Source organism: Triticum aestivum, chromosome 4B, assembly GCF_018294505.1.
Source record: "Triticum aestivum cultivar Chinese Spring chromosome 4B, IWGSC CS RefSeq v2.1, whole genome shotgun sequence".
NCBI classification, from domain to species: domain Eukaryota; kingdom Viridiplantae; phylum Streptophyta; class Magnoliopsida; order Poales; family Poaceae; genus Triticum; species Triticum aestivum.
In genome coordinates this window covers 479,272,032-479,289,528 of record NC_057804.1, presented here as the reverse complement: position 1 = coordinate 479,289,528, position 17,497 = coordinate 479,272,032, and the positions used below count along the sequence as shown (strand labels likewise).

The 17,497-nt window shown below is 49.4% G+C and overlaps 2 protein-coding genes across 4 annotated transcripts in view; one reads left to right on the top strand and one right to left on the bottom strand.

The window, feature by feature from the left end:
- The first annotated feature begins 11,065 nt into the window (after positions 1 to 11,065).
- On the top strand, positions 11,066 to 14,632 carry LOC123092824 (protein TITANIA). The gene is made up of 2 exons (XM_044514670.1): positions 11,066 to 12,884; positions 13,740 to 14,632. Exons 1-2 carry the CDS (start codon positions 11,246 to 11,248, stop codon positions 14,405 to 14,407), a joined length of 2,307 nt encoding a protein of 768 aa, XP_044370605.1. The 5' UTR covers positions 11,066 to 11,245; the 3' UTR covers positions 14,408 to 14,632.
- Positions 14,633 to 15,088: 456 nt separating this feature from the next.
- LOC123092823 (zinc finger protein 7) overlaps positions 15,089 to 17,497 on the bottom strand; it is a 3,367-nt gene continuing 958 nt past the window's right edge. For 2 of the 3 annotated variants that reach the window (XM_044514668.1, XM_044514667.1), the window contains one exon: positions 15,089 to 16,152. In XM_044514668.1, coding sequence (XP_044370603.1) covers positions 15,357 to 16,088 — 732 coding nt within the window. In that variant the 5' untranslated portion in view covers positions 16,089 to 16,152 and the 3' untranslated portion in view covers positions 15,089 to 15,356. Of the gene's footprint in view, positions 16,153 to 16,237; positions 17,485 to 17,497 lie in introns of those variants that run through there. The other variant, XM_044514669.1, reaches the window with a different exon arrangement.

Genomic DNA, 17,497 nt, shown 5'->3' with positions numbered 1-17,497 from the left:
TCGATCCCATTTGGCTGGACACACTTTCCTGGGTCATGCCCGGCCTCGGAAGATCAACACGTCGCAGCCCCACCTAGGCCTAACAGAGAGGTCAGCACGCCGGTCTAACTCCTATGGCGCAGGGGTCTGGGCCCATCGCCCATTGCACACCTGCATGTTGCATGGGCGGCCGAAAGCAGAACTAGCCCCCTTAATACAAGAGGAGGCTTACGTTCCAATCCAGCGCGCGCCGCTCAGTCACTGACGTCTAAAAGGCTTCGGTTGATACCACGACGTCGAGTGCCCATATCTTTCCCGTGTAGTTGGTTAGTGCGTATAGGCCAGTGGACAGACTCAGATCAAATACCAAGATCTTGTTAAGCATGTTATTATGAAGCAACCGCGAACGCCGACCAGGGTCAGGCCCACCTCTCGCCTAGGTGGTCTCAACCTGCCCTGTCGCTCTGCCACAAAGATCCACACAGAGGGTCGTCGGGACAAAGGTCCTTTCAGCCCCCAATCCATGAATCACTCGCGGGTACTCTTTGAGCCGACCCGACTTTAGTCACCATCTGTAGTATGTATATATGTATAGTATATACCCGTGATCATCTTCCAAGTGATCACGACCCGATAGTATAGCAAGGCAGACCGACAATAATGTAGGGCCACAGATGATAAACTAGCATCCTATACTAAGTATTTAGGATTGTAGGTAAGGTATCAACAAATGTAGCAACAATGTCAGGCTATGCATCAGAATAGGATTAACGGAAAGCAGTAACATGCTACACTACTCTAATGCAAGTAGTATAGAGGAGAATAGGCGATATCTGGTGATCAAGGGGGGGGGCTTGCCTAGTTGCTCTGGCAAGGAGGGGTCGTCAACTCCGTAGTCGAACTGGGGGGTCGTCGACAGCCTCAAGGTCTACCGAAAAGAAGTAACGGAGGGGGAACACAATAAATAATACAGCAATCAAAGCATCACAAAACGTAACATGGCAATACGCGGTGCTAGGTGTGCCCTAACGCGGCAGTAGGTGGTACCGGCAAAAGGAGGAAACATCCGGGAAAGTATCCCCGAAGTTTCGCGTTTTCGGACAAATGAATCAGAGGGGAAAAGTTGCGTGTTCGCTATGCTAGGGATGTGTGGTAAATGAACGGGTTGTGCATCCGGATTCGTCTCGTCGTTCTGAGCAACTTTCATGTAGAAAGTATTTTCATCCGAGTTACGGATTATTTTCTATAATTTATCAAAGTTTTATGCATTTTTGAAATTTATTTAATTAATTAACTCGAAATTATCCAGAACAGTAAAAGGTGATGTCAGCATGACATTAGCTGGTCAAACCCAGCTGACCAGAGTCAAACCTGGCCTGTGGGTCCAGTGGGACCCACCTGTCATGGACTAACATGTTAATTAGGGTTTAATTAAGCAGGATTAATTAAACTAGATTAATTAAGTTAATTAACTAATTAATTATTATTATTTATTTATTTTATTCCTTTCCTTCTTTTCTTTTTCATTCTAAAAGGGGGCCGGGGCCTAGTGGTCAGTGACACACGCCACTGCTGGGCGCCCCGTAACGGGCTAATGGGTGCGGGCGATCCCCCGGTTGGCCCCGGGCACCGGTCGGGGCGGTGGAGAGCGCCGGCCAGGGAGCGCCGGGCGCAGCTGGGGGGAGGTAGCGGGCGGCAGGGGGAGTGGAGCCAGTCACGTGGGGAGACCAGAGCGGCGCGGTGGAGCAGTCGGTGGCGGTAGCGCCGCAGAGATGAAGCAGCAGCGGCGGCGACGGTTGCGACTGCACGGGAGCACCAAGGCGAGGCGCATGGCGCGCAGGCCATCGGCGGGGGGGTGTGTGGCCATGGCGAGTGCACGGTGCGGGCGAGCAGGCGACGGGCGCAGGCAGCAGGGGGCGACGGGCACCGTGGCTGCGACTGGATGGCGCGGGTCACGCGCGAGGCGCCGGTCCAGGCGCGGCGCGTGGAGGAGGCCGTGGTCGTGAGCGCGTGCGTGAGGAAGACAGGAGGAGGAGAGGGGAGGCGGAGGCTCACGAGGGCCGTAGGGAAAAGGCAGTGGGGCGCAGGGAGGTCGATGGGGACTACGACGTTGTGGAGGAGGCAGTCCGGCGAGGAGGAGGAGGCAGTCCGGCCAGGTTGCTCCGGCGACACGATCGGGCGCCGGCGATGACGAGCGATGGCGTTGGGTTGGTGACGAGGCGAGGCTGAGGCTTCAGGCATCGTCGCTCGAGGGAGAGGAGGGGGTGCGAAGGAGTCCAGGAGGGGCGGGGCCGGCGCCGGCGTCGTGCGGCGGGAGCGTGTCGGGCTCGGGCGCCCCCGTGCTTCCGTTCTCCCGATCCCGATCTGGATCGGGGAGGAGGAGGCGAACGTGGGGAGGAGTGGGGATCGGGTGGGGGGTTAGGGTTTTGGCACCAGGGGATAAGGGAGTGGGGACGGGCCGGTCAGGCCAGTGGGCTTGCCAGCTGGGCCTTTTGGCCCATTTGGCCAGGGGGTTGTGTGTTTTTTTTGTTAGTTTTGTTTTTCTGTTTTTATTCTTTTCCCTTTTTCTTTATTTTCTTTTCTATTTTCTTACATTTCCTAAACATTTTAGTTTTGGAAAATACATAGGTTGCCCCTAATTTAGTAAACTTAAATATGTCACGTCCCGAACATTTTTGTTTTGATATTTGAAAACTTTTGTTGTTTGCCTTGGTTTTGAAATTGAATTAGAATCGGTTTCGAATCAACATGAGTTCATCTGCAGTTACCGAGGTGACGTGGCATAATTAGCAGAGGGTTGCTGTAGCTTAACTATCCGGGCGACACAAATTATTTCAACCTGAGCTACGGTTGAATTTCTATGATTTTTTGAAGTTTATAGCATTTTCTGGAATTTCCTGAGTTAATTTAAATCCAGAAAATGAATAACTGCGTCAGCACTGCATCATGCTTGCGTCAGCAAGTCAACAGCGTTGACTGGGGTCAAACCTGAAAGGTGGGGCCACATGTCAGTGTCACTGATTAAATAGGGGGTTTAATTATCCTAATCGCAGGATTAGTGGCATTGGGTCCGCTGGTCAGTGTCAGAGGGTTAGGATTAGCTAAAAGGTGATTAGCCCTAAGCTAATCACCTGACTCGCGGGGCCCACCTGACGGGTCGGCGAGGTCAAAGCGGTCGAACCCCACCGGCGTTTAGCCACCAGCGAGGCCGAACGCAGCGGAGGGCTCGGGATCGTCGCTCCGGCGACCAAATGGGCCGCGAAGACCATCTCCGAGGAGCTGGTGCTCGCGCGCATCCATTGGTGCCCTCCATTTCACCGGAGACGGCCTATATCAATAGCGGCGACCACTTGGGCGGCAGCCGGAGTTCGGCAGGGAGGGGAGAAGGGGCTATGGTGCACGGCAGGGGCCAGGGTTGGTCGCATTCGTCTCCTAGAGACGTGCTGACCACGGCGGCGTGCTCGGTTGCAGGTGCCCGTAGGTGTGGCTGCGGTGGCGACATGACTGACGGCGAGGTGCTACGGTCGTGGTGGGGAAAGGGAGCTACGGCGTGAGAACGGAGGAACGGGAAGAGGGAAACAGAGCAGAAGCTCACTACGGACTCAACAGGCTTGACGGCGAGCTCGGGGACGCGCTGAAGACGGCGGGGCGGCGAAGACGATCTTCGGTGGTCGGAGATGAAGACGATGGTGATGGCGGCTCTCCAGGGCCTCCTGAGGCGCGTGGCTTGACGGGGAGGTAGCCGGCGACGTGGCGGAGCTTCTGAGCACGGGGAGAGGGCGAGAGGACGACGATAGCTACGGCAACGGTGGCCGATGGCGACGGCAGCGCTCGGCCGCGAGGTGAGGGAGAGAACCAGGGGAGGAGGGAAAACGAGAGAGAGTGAGAGAGGTGTGGGGCGGCGCATGGCGTCGCGCGGGGCTTCCAGGCGACGAGGGAGGGGCCAAGCAGGCAGGTAGCGTGGCGGCACGGCCATGCACGCGCGCCGGCCACATGCTTGGCCGACTAGCGCCAGGAGGACGACGGCGCTGGTGGGCTAGCCCAGCTGGGCCGCATAGTGCTGGGCCAGACGGGCTGCAGGTAAGCGCCAGGTAAGTTTCTCCCTTTTTCCTATTTTGTTTCTGTTTTCTATTTTCTGACATTTGTTTTGGTTTAATAAAAATACTAAACCATTTTATTTCCCTATGCCAATTTTTGCAGGAGCTAGTGGTATCATTCCAGAGCTCCTCGTCAGCTAGCATAAGTTTTGGACAATATTTTATATATATAACAATATATATCCAAAGCAAATAATTACTACATTAATTCCAAATGCCCAAAATAAATAATTATGAGCTCCTAAAAATATTGGTTTGATTTTTATCTCTGCCCAGTATTTTCAGAGAGCAACATGAACATTTTCTTGGACCTTTTTGGAGCAATTTTTATCTGGGTCATTTCCAGAAATGATTTCTGAGGGTTTCACAAATCCTCATTTCAAGTTTAAATGGAATTGAAACATGATGCACACATGACTAGCTAGTCTAGGTCATACCAAAACTAGGGATGCGACACTCAAAAGGTGGGATATGCAACTTGTGCACAACCTGAGAGACAAAATGTATCGACTTTCTATCCCAAGTATGCTATGTATGTATGGTTCCCAGTGACTCGCCTTTGATGATCCAAGATGATCAATGATGTCAATATGTTATGCAATATGGTGTGATGCTATGGCTATTGCTTACAAGCTCTTTGTTTTCTTTCTCTTTGCTTAACATCTTCTCTCTCTCTCTCTCTCTCTCTCTCTCTCTCTCTCTTGATATGGCCACTATGTGAAATGATCAAACCAAGATAGCAATTATGTATGTGCAGGAATAATCTGATGACACAAGAGATGATCGATGATTGATGCACGCAACGAAAGCTATGCAGAACATGTATCACTAAAGTACACAAGTAGCATTGCCCGAAATACTCAATGGCTAGTCTCGTAAGCAAGGGACGCAAACAATGGCTCGTGGTTAACAATGCAAAGGCAAGGAAAATGTACAATGATGTCATCGAGGTTACTGTCCTTGCTTACGGTCATGGTGTCAATGGTGAAGTAGTCGTTGTCGATGTCGAGTCCGTAGCAAACTTAAGCGGCGATCGGGTTGATGTCGAACCATTCCTAGTTAGCTGAAACACCCTAGGAAACGAAAAATCGCGAACTCAAAATCTCAAATGGCAAACGGTCAAAATTGAAGGTGGTAGTGGAAAGTGTGGGGGTGTAACCGAAACTCGGTGGGGTTGCAGAGGCACAATAGTGGTTTATGGAGTTGGTGATCCGGAAGTGGAGGTGGCGGCTGGATTTTCCTCGAAAAAATTCAGTTTCGTCAGCTTCGGTCGGACGTCCGAAAGATGTCGAATGACCGGTCGCTGGATGGTGTCCAAATGTCCAGTAAAGTCCGGCCGTCCGCTGGATGCGCGATTTCGGGCTGAAGATGAACTCGTGGATATTGGGGAATAAATGACTTTTTTGGCCAAATCAGAATGATTTCATGGATGGAAATTATGGGGAAGGTGTGGGAAAGCTAGATCCACCTGAAACACATCAAATCCTTGGATCAAAGTCAACAAAACATCATCAAACCAACATATTACAAAACAATTTGTATATCTCTTTTTGTGTTTATTTTTAAAATTGGGTAAAAATATACAAAATTAGGCTGGAAAGTGGGGGGGTAGGGACTCCAAGATGTGAAGCAACCTTGCTCTGATCCAAGATGATGTGGGGTGGAAACCTAATTGATGATCTTTTCACACTTGGAAGGGGAAAAGGTGAAGAACAACAAGAGGAATCACTCAAACAAAACCCAAATCACACATCCGCTAGAATAGCGTACATGAGATCCACAAGTATGGCATGAACAATCAAGGGAAAATAGCACAAAGGTAAGGTTCTTCTCAAATCTAAAGGATATGAGCTCTTGATGATAGTCTTCGTCAAGAGGAGGTCTTGATATCCACTTGGGGATCTTCTCTTAAGAGGTCTTGATCTACAAGAGGAGGGGTTGATGAGCAAAGCTCTCTCTAGATAATCTCATATACTTTGCTAACCCTAATTCATCCAAGTGAAGGGGTATTTGTAGTCTAGGGAGAGGGAGGGGGATACATGGGTCAAAACCCAAGTGGCTACACACAAGCAGTTCTGAACGTCCGGAAGTTACCGATCGTTCGGTGTCTCGTGATGGAGCGAACGTCCGGTGCAGGTCGGACCGCCGGTGATTGGACTCGAGTGAAGCAATACCGGATTTCCGGAGGATGCCGAACGTCCGAAGGGTTAATTCTTCCGTTAATTTTGTAATGGACTTGGTGTGTCGGATTTCTGGAGGGGCGCGGACGTCCGGGTGCTGGAATGTGTCGGGCGTCTGGTACTTGCCTGTCATCCGTCCGATGTACAGTTTCTCAGCTCGCCCTTCTAGCTGCCTGACTTGTTGTGCACCCGATGTCCGGTAAGGACCAGTCGTCCGGTGGTTGTAGCTTGTCGGCAACTCCTTCTCTTGCTTCTCGCGCTTGGTGTCCTCGCCATCTTGTCCATTGTTCGTAGCATCTCCATGGCCTTCCTCCAAGTACCTGATCACACACACAGTGTCTCCGCTTGAGGTAGTAGCCATGTCTCACACGTGGAATGTGTAAGTTCGAAGAGGAGCGAGTTCACCTCAATTTTGATGGTCCTTGCACGAGCTCTAGTCATTGGTCCACTTCGTGTCTTGGGAGACGAACGTACATCCATAGGGATGACCATAGGATGCTCTGCATCATAATGTGGAGTTTGCCAGGAGCAAAAACACAATAAAAAGTGCCATCTACTCCTACCTATGTGTTTAATCGGACTAAAATGGCATCAATCATGACCAAAAAATCTGGCCAAAGGCCACCAGGTATCCATCAGTAGCAATGTGTAGAGAGGAAATGAGGGAGGGACTATGCTCACTGGGTGATTCACCGTCGGATCTGACGAAGGCCATGGGCACCACTTCGTGCTCCTCCTCATCTTCCTCTGCTCTGCGCCTCAAAGCACCAAGGAGAAGGGCCATGACGACATCTCCGTTATGGGCATTATTTTGTTTTCTCGATGTCGCGTTTTATTTATTGCATCTATTGATCACTTCCTACCATACCATACAACTTACCATTCCAACTAACAAGTCAAGAAGATTGTCAACCATCTTGAATAGTTGGGAGCAAGTTTGTCCTGTGTGTTGTGTGCAAGTGTCGTTCATTAGCTGTTGCAGAGATAATTCCAACTGGTTCGATAAACTTTGGTTCTCAATCGAGAAAAAAATACTTATTGTTAAGTTGCATCACATTTACGCTTGGGGGTTATCCAACCACTCATACGGGAGAGCAATCCGCTACACCCTGTTTGTTGTGATATGTTTGTATCGTTTTTGGAGAAAAAGAAGTAAGAAAGAAAATGAAATGGGAAATGTTTGTTGAATGGAAAATTCTAGTCCACTAAAAACATTTTTCCATGGACATAATTTATTTTCTGTGAAAACAAATCATAGATTAAAATCACAAATTAAAAACATGCTTGTGTATTCAAAATTGTTCATGAATTTTAAAAATAATCACACCCTAAAAAAATGTTTGCCAATTAGGAAAATGTTTGAATAATAAAAAAAGATCACGCATTTCAAATAAGTTCATGGATTAAAAATATTTCTTGAATTAAAAAACGCTCATATATGTAAAAAATGCTTGTGGATTAGGAATATTTGTGAATTTTAAAAAATGGAAGCAAATTCAAAAATGTTTTCCAATTTGCAAAAATGTTCACAAAAGTAAAACATGTTTATGAATTTAAAAAATGTTTGAGAATTTCAACAATGTTTCTGAATTAAAAAATTCACAAATTTGAAATTTGATTGTGACTTTGAGAAAACGTTCAAAAAATAAAACTGCTCGCAGAATGAAAAGTAGTTCATGAATTTCTGTATTAAAAAATATATGATAGTTTTAAAATTGTTCATGAACTGATATTACGGCACCGCCGCTCACCAACCATTAAATCTGAAGCTTCTCCCTGGCCAACTTTTTCGACAGCTCAACATCCTAAATAACCCAGCCTACATGCTTTTTGTTAGTTTCCCACAAATTTCAGAAATAGAAAAAATCACTGTTTTCAACCAAATCATTAATTGAAAAATTGTAACTTAAAATGGTCACAAACTTCAAAAAGGCCCAGATTGAAAAAAGTTTAGGAGTTTTAAAAATGTTCAAGACATTTCTAAGTGGTTGTGGATTTGAAAAAGTTTACGAATTTTAAAACTATCTGTGAATATGAAAAACGTCTGCGGATTCGAAAAAGGTTAATGGATTCAAAAACTGTTTGCAAAATTCAAAAAAATGTGAATTCAAAAAAGCTTATGAATTCAAACAAGGTCCGTGAATTTGAAAAAATTTCACGAATTAAAACATGTGTATGTATTAAAAAAGGTTTTGGGGTTTGAAAAAAAATCATTCTTTAATTTTTTTTGATGAATTCAAAATTTGCCCGTGGATAAAAAAAATGTTCACAAATTTATTTTTTCGCCAATTTGAAAAAATTTCACGAATTTAAAATGTTCTCAAATTTTCAAAAATCTTGAATTTAAGATATATCCATGAATATGAAAAATGTTCACATATGCATTTTTTCGCAAATTTACAAAAAGTTCACGTTATCAGAAATTTTTTAAATTTTTAAAAATGTTCACGAATTTAAAAATTGTCTCCAACTTATAAAAGTTTCGTGAATTTAAAAGGAGTTAACGAATTCTATATTATTAATGAATTCAAAAATGTTCACAAAATCAGAAAATATGTTTTAATCAGAATGAGTGCATGAATTTTTTATTTGTCATGAATTTAAATTTTTTATGTGGACTTAAAATTGTTTGCGAATTTAATTATATTCACGAATTCCAAATGTTGGTGCATTTGAAAAACAATCATGATACAAAAAGTTTGCAAATTTGAAAAGGTAATATCATAAATTTAGAAAATGTTCACGAAAATTATAAAAAAAATAGCAAAACCCAGAAAAAATGAAAACCGAGAGAAAACCGGTGAAGAAAAAGGGATATAAAACCTCTGGACTGTTCCCTGGCAGCCCGAGTTAATTGAACGGTCTCTTTCTGATTCAGCCCATATATGAATGGGGTTTACTTTTAACCGAAGGCACTGGCCGACCCAACGTAGCCCATTTGCTGAAACTGTAAGTGGAGGAGCCTGCCTGTGTCGATCGATGATATACTACCTGAACTCAGTGCGGTCTTCGCTTTGCTTCTCGGCGAGTGGACTGCGCCATCTATCCCTGAGCTTTACATAAAAAGCGGTGGAGTAGAGTGCGGAGATGCGAGGCCAAATTGCCGAATCGAGAGAGACATACACATACTGCCGCCGAAAGTACAGATTGGGATTCCGTTTCTTTCAGAAGAATGCTTGAGAGTTGAGAGTTTCATGCCTTCCGGTGTACGCACGTGCATCATCCATCCATCCTTCCTTCCAAACGAGTAAACAAAGAAAAACAAAGCTAATAAGCAACGCTAGCTAATGGACAACAGAGACGATGACCGACCGTTGCCCGCGCCGTGGGATACTGCCTAATGTTCAGACTGTTTACGCAGTCTCGGCATAGAGCTCCGTCCACAAAACCCCGAGACGAGGCAGGGCTGACTGCCACGGGCCCGCGGCGTAGGGGACGGGGATGCAGCCAGCACAGCTTGATTTGAACGCGTAGGATCGACAGAGAAAATTGGTACTCCCTCCTTCCATCTATATAGGGCCTAATTTGTTTTTAAAGAACCGCCTTTGACTATTAACAAGATTAATATTACATAACATGTATAATGTGAAAATTATATCATTGGAAGCTCCTTTCACATATGAATTTGATGATATGCTTTGTTTAAGTTGCATGTCATATATTATTGCTCTAACATTTGGTCAAAGTTAGCCTCGAAAAACGCATTAGGCCCTATATAGATGGAAGGAGGGAGTACACCAAAAGAGAAAAAAGAAAAACAGATGTCCGGCCGGTCAACGGGTGGAAACCGGCGAGGACTCATAAACAGCCAGTTTTTATTATTATTTTGACGTAATTTATCACAGGAGTTAGCTGGGCGGCTGGCGCCGTGGGGTTGACATTGAAACCAAGCACACCCTGTTGCTCAATTGAGAATTGAATGCCGTTTGGAATTCGTCTGACCAAGCATTTCTCGTCGTGCAGGTTTTTAAGATCATTTTTTCAGATCAAATGCAGACTAGTTCAGGCTGGCTGGCATTATATATGAGGGACCATATCGACATGGAAGCAATAGCGCATTATGTTATCAAGTTATTGGCATTGCGTCGTTGCCGCACTTAACAAATGGATGGATGGATAGACAGACAGCTAGGCCGTCACACTGGCGTGAGATAAGCTAAGAAATTCTCCCACCGAGGGTGCTCCACTACTGATTGCTGCCCCGTCGGCAGTCCACCCAGACCAAACGGCCCACTCTTTCTTTCTACCCGCTCGCACCGAGCCTTTTTTTTTTCTTTGTTGCTGTTGTGAATGGAAATGAGCCGGGGTTGCTTTACCCTGCACGAGAGTGGAGATGGTTCGATCGTCTTTCCGAGAGAAACACGGGATGGATCGTCCATCGTCGCTGTCTGGAGATCACATGATGTAGTTTGACCCCCTCCTGTCGCCTGCCTGCCAAACGGGTTGGCACTTCTCACTTTCACGCACGAGCAATGACGGCGGCAGTGAAAACAGTTCGTAAATATCTCTACGTTTCCCCGTCAAAAATATCTCTACGTTTCAAATAGTCAGAGAGAGACAGTGCGACTTGTGCTGGCGCTACCGTCCGTTTTTCTCACATGGGAAGACGGGCAAACGGCCAAAAGCCTGACGCGTCCGTAGCTTCGGCAAGGCGACGCCGCTGCTGCTTTGAACGTCACGGGCGCCAGCCAGCCACCGGGAGCGGAAGGGAGCTCCTCTGCCGCGACGAGACATTCATTCCCCCCTTCCACTAGCCCCCAGTCTTCTCATCTCATCATCTCACGGGAGAGAGAGAAAAAAGGAAAAGAAAACGAGGCCTCGGGACAGACCAAAAGCAACAGGTTAAAAAATAGTTGCGCTCACAGTTTCCTCCCACCCCCCGCCGTCCCGTCCGCCCCATTTCCGCGTCTCGGCGTGCGGAAGTCAACCCCAACCCACCCCCGCGCGCCCCGCAGCAGCCCGCAGGAAATCGCCGCGAATCCGGCGGCCATGTTCGGCGACTCCGACGGATCCAAGGACCCCGGCGCCGCGCCGCCGCCCGCCGACCAGCCCTTCCCCAACCGCGAGCTCACCCTCAGCAGCTACCTCTGCGACAAGCCCACCCTCGCATCCGCCGCCGCCGCCGAGGCCGCTGCTTCCGCGGCGGCCGCAGCGGCAGCGGCGCCGGGCTCCTCCTCCCCTCCCAACCCCAACCCCGCCGCCGACGCCGCCGCGGCCGATGCCGCCAACGCCAAGCTCTGCGTCGAGCGCGACTTCCTCCACCTCTCCGCGCCCAAGCGCGGCGATCCCCCTGGGGACGACTCCTCCGTGGTCGGCGGGAAGAAGCCCCGCCTCGACTCCCTGCAGCTCTCGCTCTCCCTCCCGTCCGACGGGCCCGGGCAGGGGCAGGCGCAGCAGCAGCAGCAGCTCCCGCCGGCCCCCGCCGCCGATGGAGATCTCCGGGCCGCGTCGGCCGGCGCCGCCGCCGCGCCACCCCCCAGGCGGACCTACAGCGCCACCACGGGCCGCACACGGAGCATCAACTCCGACGACATGTCCTACTCCTACTCCATGTTCTCGCACAACCCCAGCTGCTCCCTCACGCACAACTCCACCGACATCTACGCCGCCGGGGAGGGAACAAACGGCTCCGTGCACAGCAGATTCAATTTCCGCCCCATGGGGGACGGCAGCGTCGCCTTCGCCACGCCGCCGATGAAGGAGGGCACCTCCGCCTTCTTCCCCACTGAGCTCCCCGCCAAGATGGCGGCGGCCAGCGCGGGGGGCAGCTTTGACGGCGGCCGCGGCGGGCATACGTCGCGGCCTGATAGGATCCTGCGGGACATCGTGTCGGACTCTGTGTCGGCCATGGCGCATGTGCTGCAGGAGTTCCCCAGCGAGTCTCTGGAGGTGCTGCGGGCGGCGGTGCGGAGCATGGTCGATGCTCCGGAGAAGACGGACGAGCTGGCCAGCCTGCAGCGGAGGCTGGAGCGCCGGTCGGACCTGACGGCCGAGGCACTGGCGCGGGCCAACAGGACGCAGTTGGAGATCCTGGTGGCCATCAAGACTGGTTCGGCCGCGTTTGTCACCGGCAAGGGCCGCGTACCAAGCAGCGAGCTCGTGGAGATGTTCCTCATGACACGGTGCCGCAACCTCAACTGCAAGAGCATGCTGCCTGTGGACGATTGCGAGTGTAAGATTTGCTCCAGCAACAAAGGGTTCTGTGGCGCATGTATGTGCCCGGTGTGCCACAAGTTTGACTGTGCTGCGAATACCTGCAGTTGGGTCGGTTGTGATGTTTGCGGCCATTGGTGCCATGCTGCGTGCGGGCTGGAGAGGAACTTGATCAGACCAGGCCCGACACTCAAGGGGCCGATAGGGACGACTGAGATGCAGTTCCAGTGCCTTGGTTGCAGCCATTCTTCTGAGATGTTTGGATTTGTTAAGGAGGTGTTCAATTGCTGCGCAGAGAACTGGAATGCTGAGACGCTGATGAAAGAGCTAGATGTTGTCAGGAAGATATTTGCTGCTAGTGATGATTTTGAGGGGAAGGGGCTTCATGCCAAGGCTGAAGAGGTCCTCAGCATGCTTTCAAAGAAAGTTATCTCCCTGCCGGATGCATTGAACAACATGCTGCAATTCTTCAAATGTGAGATCCTCTTTACTTTATTACATTCTAAAGCACCATGTTACAAACCTGAGTTCTCTAAATGAATTATTACTTGCTTTATTATTTGTGTTAGCATGATCATGTTACATCTGCATACACTTTCCATGTGGGTTCCTCCTCTGAACTGCTTGGAAATACGATCATTATGTATATTTTGTGCTACACTCCATCTCTGTCAGTCATGTTAGGTATTCACAGTTTCTTCTGTTTGACCCACATTCGGGGAATGCATTTGCTGTGGCACTACAACTCTGGCATTGCTCAGTCATGTTTAGGTGTTCACAATTTGTTTCCGGTTGTCACATATTTGGGAAATCCTTTTGTTGTGCGGCACTACAACCCACCACTTTGCCATAAGGATGTATGCATGGCCACATCATCGGTACATTTGTTGATATGCACAATGAACTTCCAGTCATTTAGCACTGCAATACGGGCAAAGCTGGATAGTGTTTTGGCCGAGTGATTTGATTGAATTGAGTTTGAAAGCAAAAAAATGATTATAGCATTAAGCCAATGCTCTAAATGACCGAGTTAACCTTGAATATCTTTCTTTTGCCAACAGTAGCTTTCTTGAACTCTGTTGGAAAACATATTGCTCCTACTGAACCATGAACAGTTAAGGGTTCCAAAATGCAATGTTGGGCATGATGTAAGAATCAAAATGCATATTCTGTTGAGACGAAATCTATTATAATACTCCCACCCCTCCAAATACAACTAAAATCTGGCGTCATTATATATGTTCTTTTAGAGCAATCGAAAATAATTCCGTCATAGTTTTATAGAATTTCTCAGGTACCACAGCTCTAATTAATCTTTATGTTTTCACAGATGGCGTTACCGACTGCTCTGTCACTGGCAGCAAGTCCAAAGGCATATTGGCAGCAAATCAGGCGAGCCAATCTACGATTCCCCTTCTATCTCCGACCATCAGTCCACCCAAATCCTTCAATTTCAATGCCAGCACCTCCATTCTCGACTCACAGATTGATGCGCTCAAGACCAGCCCAAAGTCCCTCTCTATTGAACCCCGTTTTGGCTCCAGCTCAAACCCACTGGCTATTGAACCCCGTTTTGGCGCCAGCTCGAAGCCGCTGTCCGTTGATTCCCGTTTCGGCGCCAGCCCGAAGCCGCTCTCTATCGAGCCCCATTTCAGCACCACCTCAAAGGACGACGAAGCCTCCACCCTCGAGACCGTCGTCAAGTGCAAGGAAGCCGAAGCAAAACTGTTCCAGAAGCTGGCTGACGATGCCCGGAAGGAGGTGGAGAACTACCGGCAGATGGTTCGCAACAGAATCCAGAGCATGGAGGAGGAGTACACATCGAAGGTGGCGAAGCTGTGCTTCCAGGAGGCGGAGGAGAAGAGGAGGAAGAAGATGGAGGAGCTCAAGACGCTGGAGAACTCGCACTACGACTACCACAAGATGAAGCTGCGGATGCAGACCGAGATCCAGGGCCTGCTCGAGCGGATGGAGGCCACAAAGAAGATGTGGGTGTAGAGAGGAATCCCGGTAAAAAAACAAAAAAAACCACCACCTGCTGCTCCTGAATGCCTGCAGATCGCCGTTGTTGTCCATTAGAGTGTAATGGTTTCTAAACCAAAGTTGCTGTGTTCCATCTGTAATTTGTTCTTTTTTACTACCCGTTGTTAACTGTTGTTATTATAAAGCGGAGGAGGCCTAACCTTGCGCCGGCGGATATAACCTGACAGCATTTTCAGTTCATTGCTTGCTCATTGCCTGATGGTGTGCAGAGTGCAGTCGTTGGGTCATGACCTGTGCATTTAGCCCCATGCTATGCTATAGTTGTCATCGTCGTCATGAGAATATTTCAACTTCCCAGCGTGTCATTTTCTCCTCTCCTTTTCGATGTTTTTTCCCGGCGCAGGCCAGGCCAGGCCACACTGTTGGCGTGTGCGTTGGGATCCCGCGTGGATTTTCTTGTTCGGTTGTTCGCCCTGATCCTGTTCACAGCTACAGGCTGCAACTCCTGTTAGGACATCATGGTCTGACAGCAGCAGCGACGGCCTCGACCTCGACCCGTCGCTCACCGTTGTACTACTCCGGCTCCGCCGCCGAGAGCGACGGCTGGGGAGGCGTGTCGACGCCACACTGGCCGGCACGGGGAGTCTCACACGACAACATTATTAGCAAGGAAAAGGGGAAAACATTCTGGAGTTCAGAATTCATGGGCACAGCAACATGATTGATTGATCACATGAATCTTTATACCGCGGGAAGTTGTAGGCTACACGCTACTACCAATACCACAGAAGAGCACCAAAACTGTACAGAAATACTTCCACGTACGTACGTACGCACGCATGAAACAAATACGGGTCGTCGTCTACCATCATGATCCGTTGATCGACGTCGGGAGCCTGACGAGTTGCACCAACCTAGCAGTACGTATAAGCGTAGCGATCGACGGCGTGCGTACGGATGGCGGCTAGAGTCTGAGCGTCAGGTCGGGCTCCTCGTCGGCTTGCACCACGATGCTGCCGCTGCCGCTGCTGCTGCCGAAGTTGGGGCCTGAGTGGAGGAGGGGGAGCACGCCGGCGCTCGGTGGGGGTGGCCTGAAGCTGCCGGGCCACCCGAAGCTGACCTCCTCGTCGCCGCCCACGAGGAACGGCATCGGGCCCAGCAGCGCCCGCGCGCGCGCCGGCGTGGCCGCGAGGACGGCGGCGTCCTGCTGCTGGTGCTGCTGCCGCTCCGCCTGCGCCGCCGCCGCCGCGCCCGGGAGCGCCGACGCGTGCGCCTGGATGCCGATGGGGTACAGCCCGGGGGAGCCGTAGAGCGGGAGGGAGGCCACGTCGGCGTAGCCGTAGGGGTAGGCCTCCAGCCGGTGCACCGCGCGCCGGGCCAGCGTGCGCTCCCGCCGGTGCGCGTTCTGGTGCCCGCCCAGCGCCTGCGAGCTGAAGAACTTCCTCTGGCAGTAGTTGCAGGTGAACACCCGCGTCGGCTCGCGCGCGGCCTGCGGGCCGCCGTTGCTGTCGGTGGTGCTCGACTCGGCGGTGGCGGTGGCCGCCGCGGCGGCGGCCGCGGTGACGGTGAGCGACAGGTCGAGGGCGAGCTTGGGACGGGAGGAGGTGTTGGACGCCTCGTTGTTGTTGGACGCCGCCTGGCTGCTGATCTCGGACAGCTGATCCTCACACGCTTCTTGGACGCTGCTGCTCTTCATCTCTGAACAATCTCTCTCTGTCTTCTTTCGCTGCACTTTGTTTGCTCCTTTATCTATCTCTCACCTGCATGCATCCAGAGAACAAGCCAAGTCATGTAAGCAAGTGCATGTGTTCTTCTGTACTTGGTGAGATGATTTGATTTCTGTACTTGGTGAGATGATTTGATGCATAAAACTGAAAAGGATCTCTTGTTTCTAGTCTCAGCTGCACTCATTGACTGACTCACCACAGTGCAGATGAGTCCTGAGTTGTTGTACAAGGATAAAATAGCATGTGTTGCTATTGTCGGTGTGGAGATCATGACAAACTGAATCTTAGAAATGGGAGTGCTTGCCCTGTGGATAAGCACAACAGAGTCTGAATTGACACATCTTTTGTTCTCCGAAATTGCTTCCGGCTTACGTGATTCCGAAGACGACAGTTCATTATGCTGTCGATTTAGGAATCCAAGCAAGTTCAGATTTATCCAGATGACTAAAGGGCTACTAGAGGAGCACAAGCAGAATTTTTCAAGCTTCATGTGTGCTGAATAACTGAATGTGTCTGAATGTGGAGTGCAGACAGATCAAGGCAAGTATCCGATCCATTGCTAAGCCTGGATATGCTACCTTTGATGCCAAATCAGAGGACAAACAGATGAAAAGCGTGGCCTCTTTTCTGGTCTGGGAATCTCTAAAACGGAACCTTATCTGAAAGAAAAGGGTCCAGGAATAGCACATTCAGTTGCTGTCATGAAAAGATGGAAGCCCTGGTGTTCCCATCCAAACCCCTGTGGTGTTTCTGGAGATCTGAATCGTCAGATGGGAGCACGAATATAAATGCTGGACAGCTACGCCGAATTCACCAACAGAGAATGCTTTTTTGTTTTGTCAAAGAGGCCCAACAAACAAGACTTCCCTGGTGGTGTTTTTTATGTGCCTGCCACAAGTGATCCGATACCAGTGTTTCTGAAGACCACTAGGTTGGACTTGTTTTTGTCCATGCCATTGCAAATATCATCAGATCACTACTGCCAGACTGCATTACGAATAAGCTAAACAACATCAACCCTATAGGTTCGAATTATGCATCATGGTACTACTCGATGGCAACTGGAGTAATAATAATACTAAGAATTAATTTGGGAAAGGTAGTGTCATGCACTAGAGCTTGGTGATACTATCTTATTTAGGAGATATATAAATTATTGAGGCACTTGGACCAGGAGATTTGCCAATTTTGGCAAGGCACATGAAGCAAAAAAAAACATAATTATTCAGAGAAGACACTGCCAAATCCCATCAACTCTTGTATGTATAAAGAACAAAACCCTGATGGAGCGACGTGCTACCAACCGGCAGAACAGGAGTGGGCATGGACTGGAGCGCACACGAACTAGATTCATACTACCGCAATATATTTGTAACCA

What these genes read in the sequence shown, in the direction of transcription:
- LOC123092824 (XM_044514670.1), top strand. Translation starts at nt 11,246, where the DNA reads ATGTTCGGCGACTCCGACGGATCCAAGGACCCCGGCGCCGCGCCGCCG. An exon ending in CATGCTGCAATTCTTCAAAT is followed by an intron (nt 12,885 to 13,739) that starts GTGAGATCCTCT and finishes ATGTTTTCACAG; the next exon opens with ATGGCGTTACCGACTGCTCT.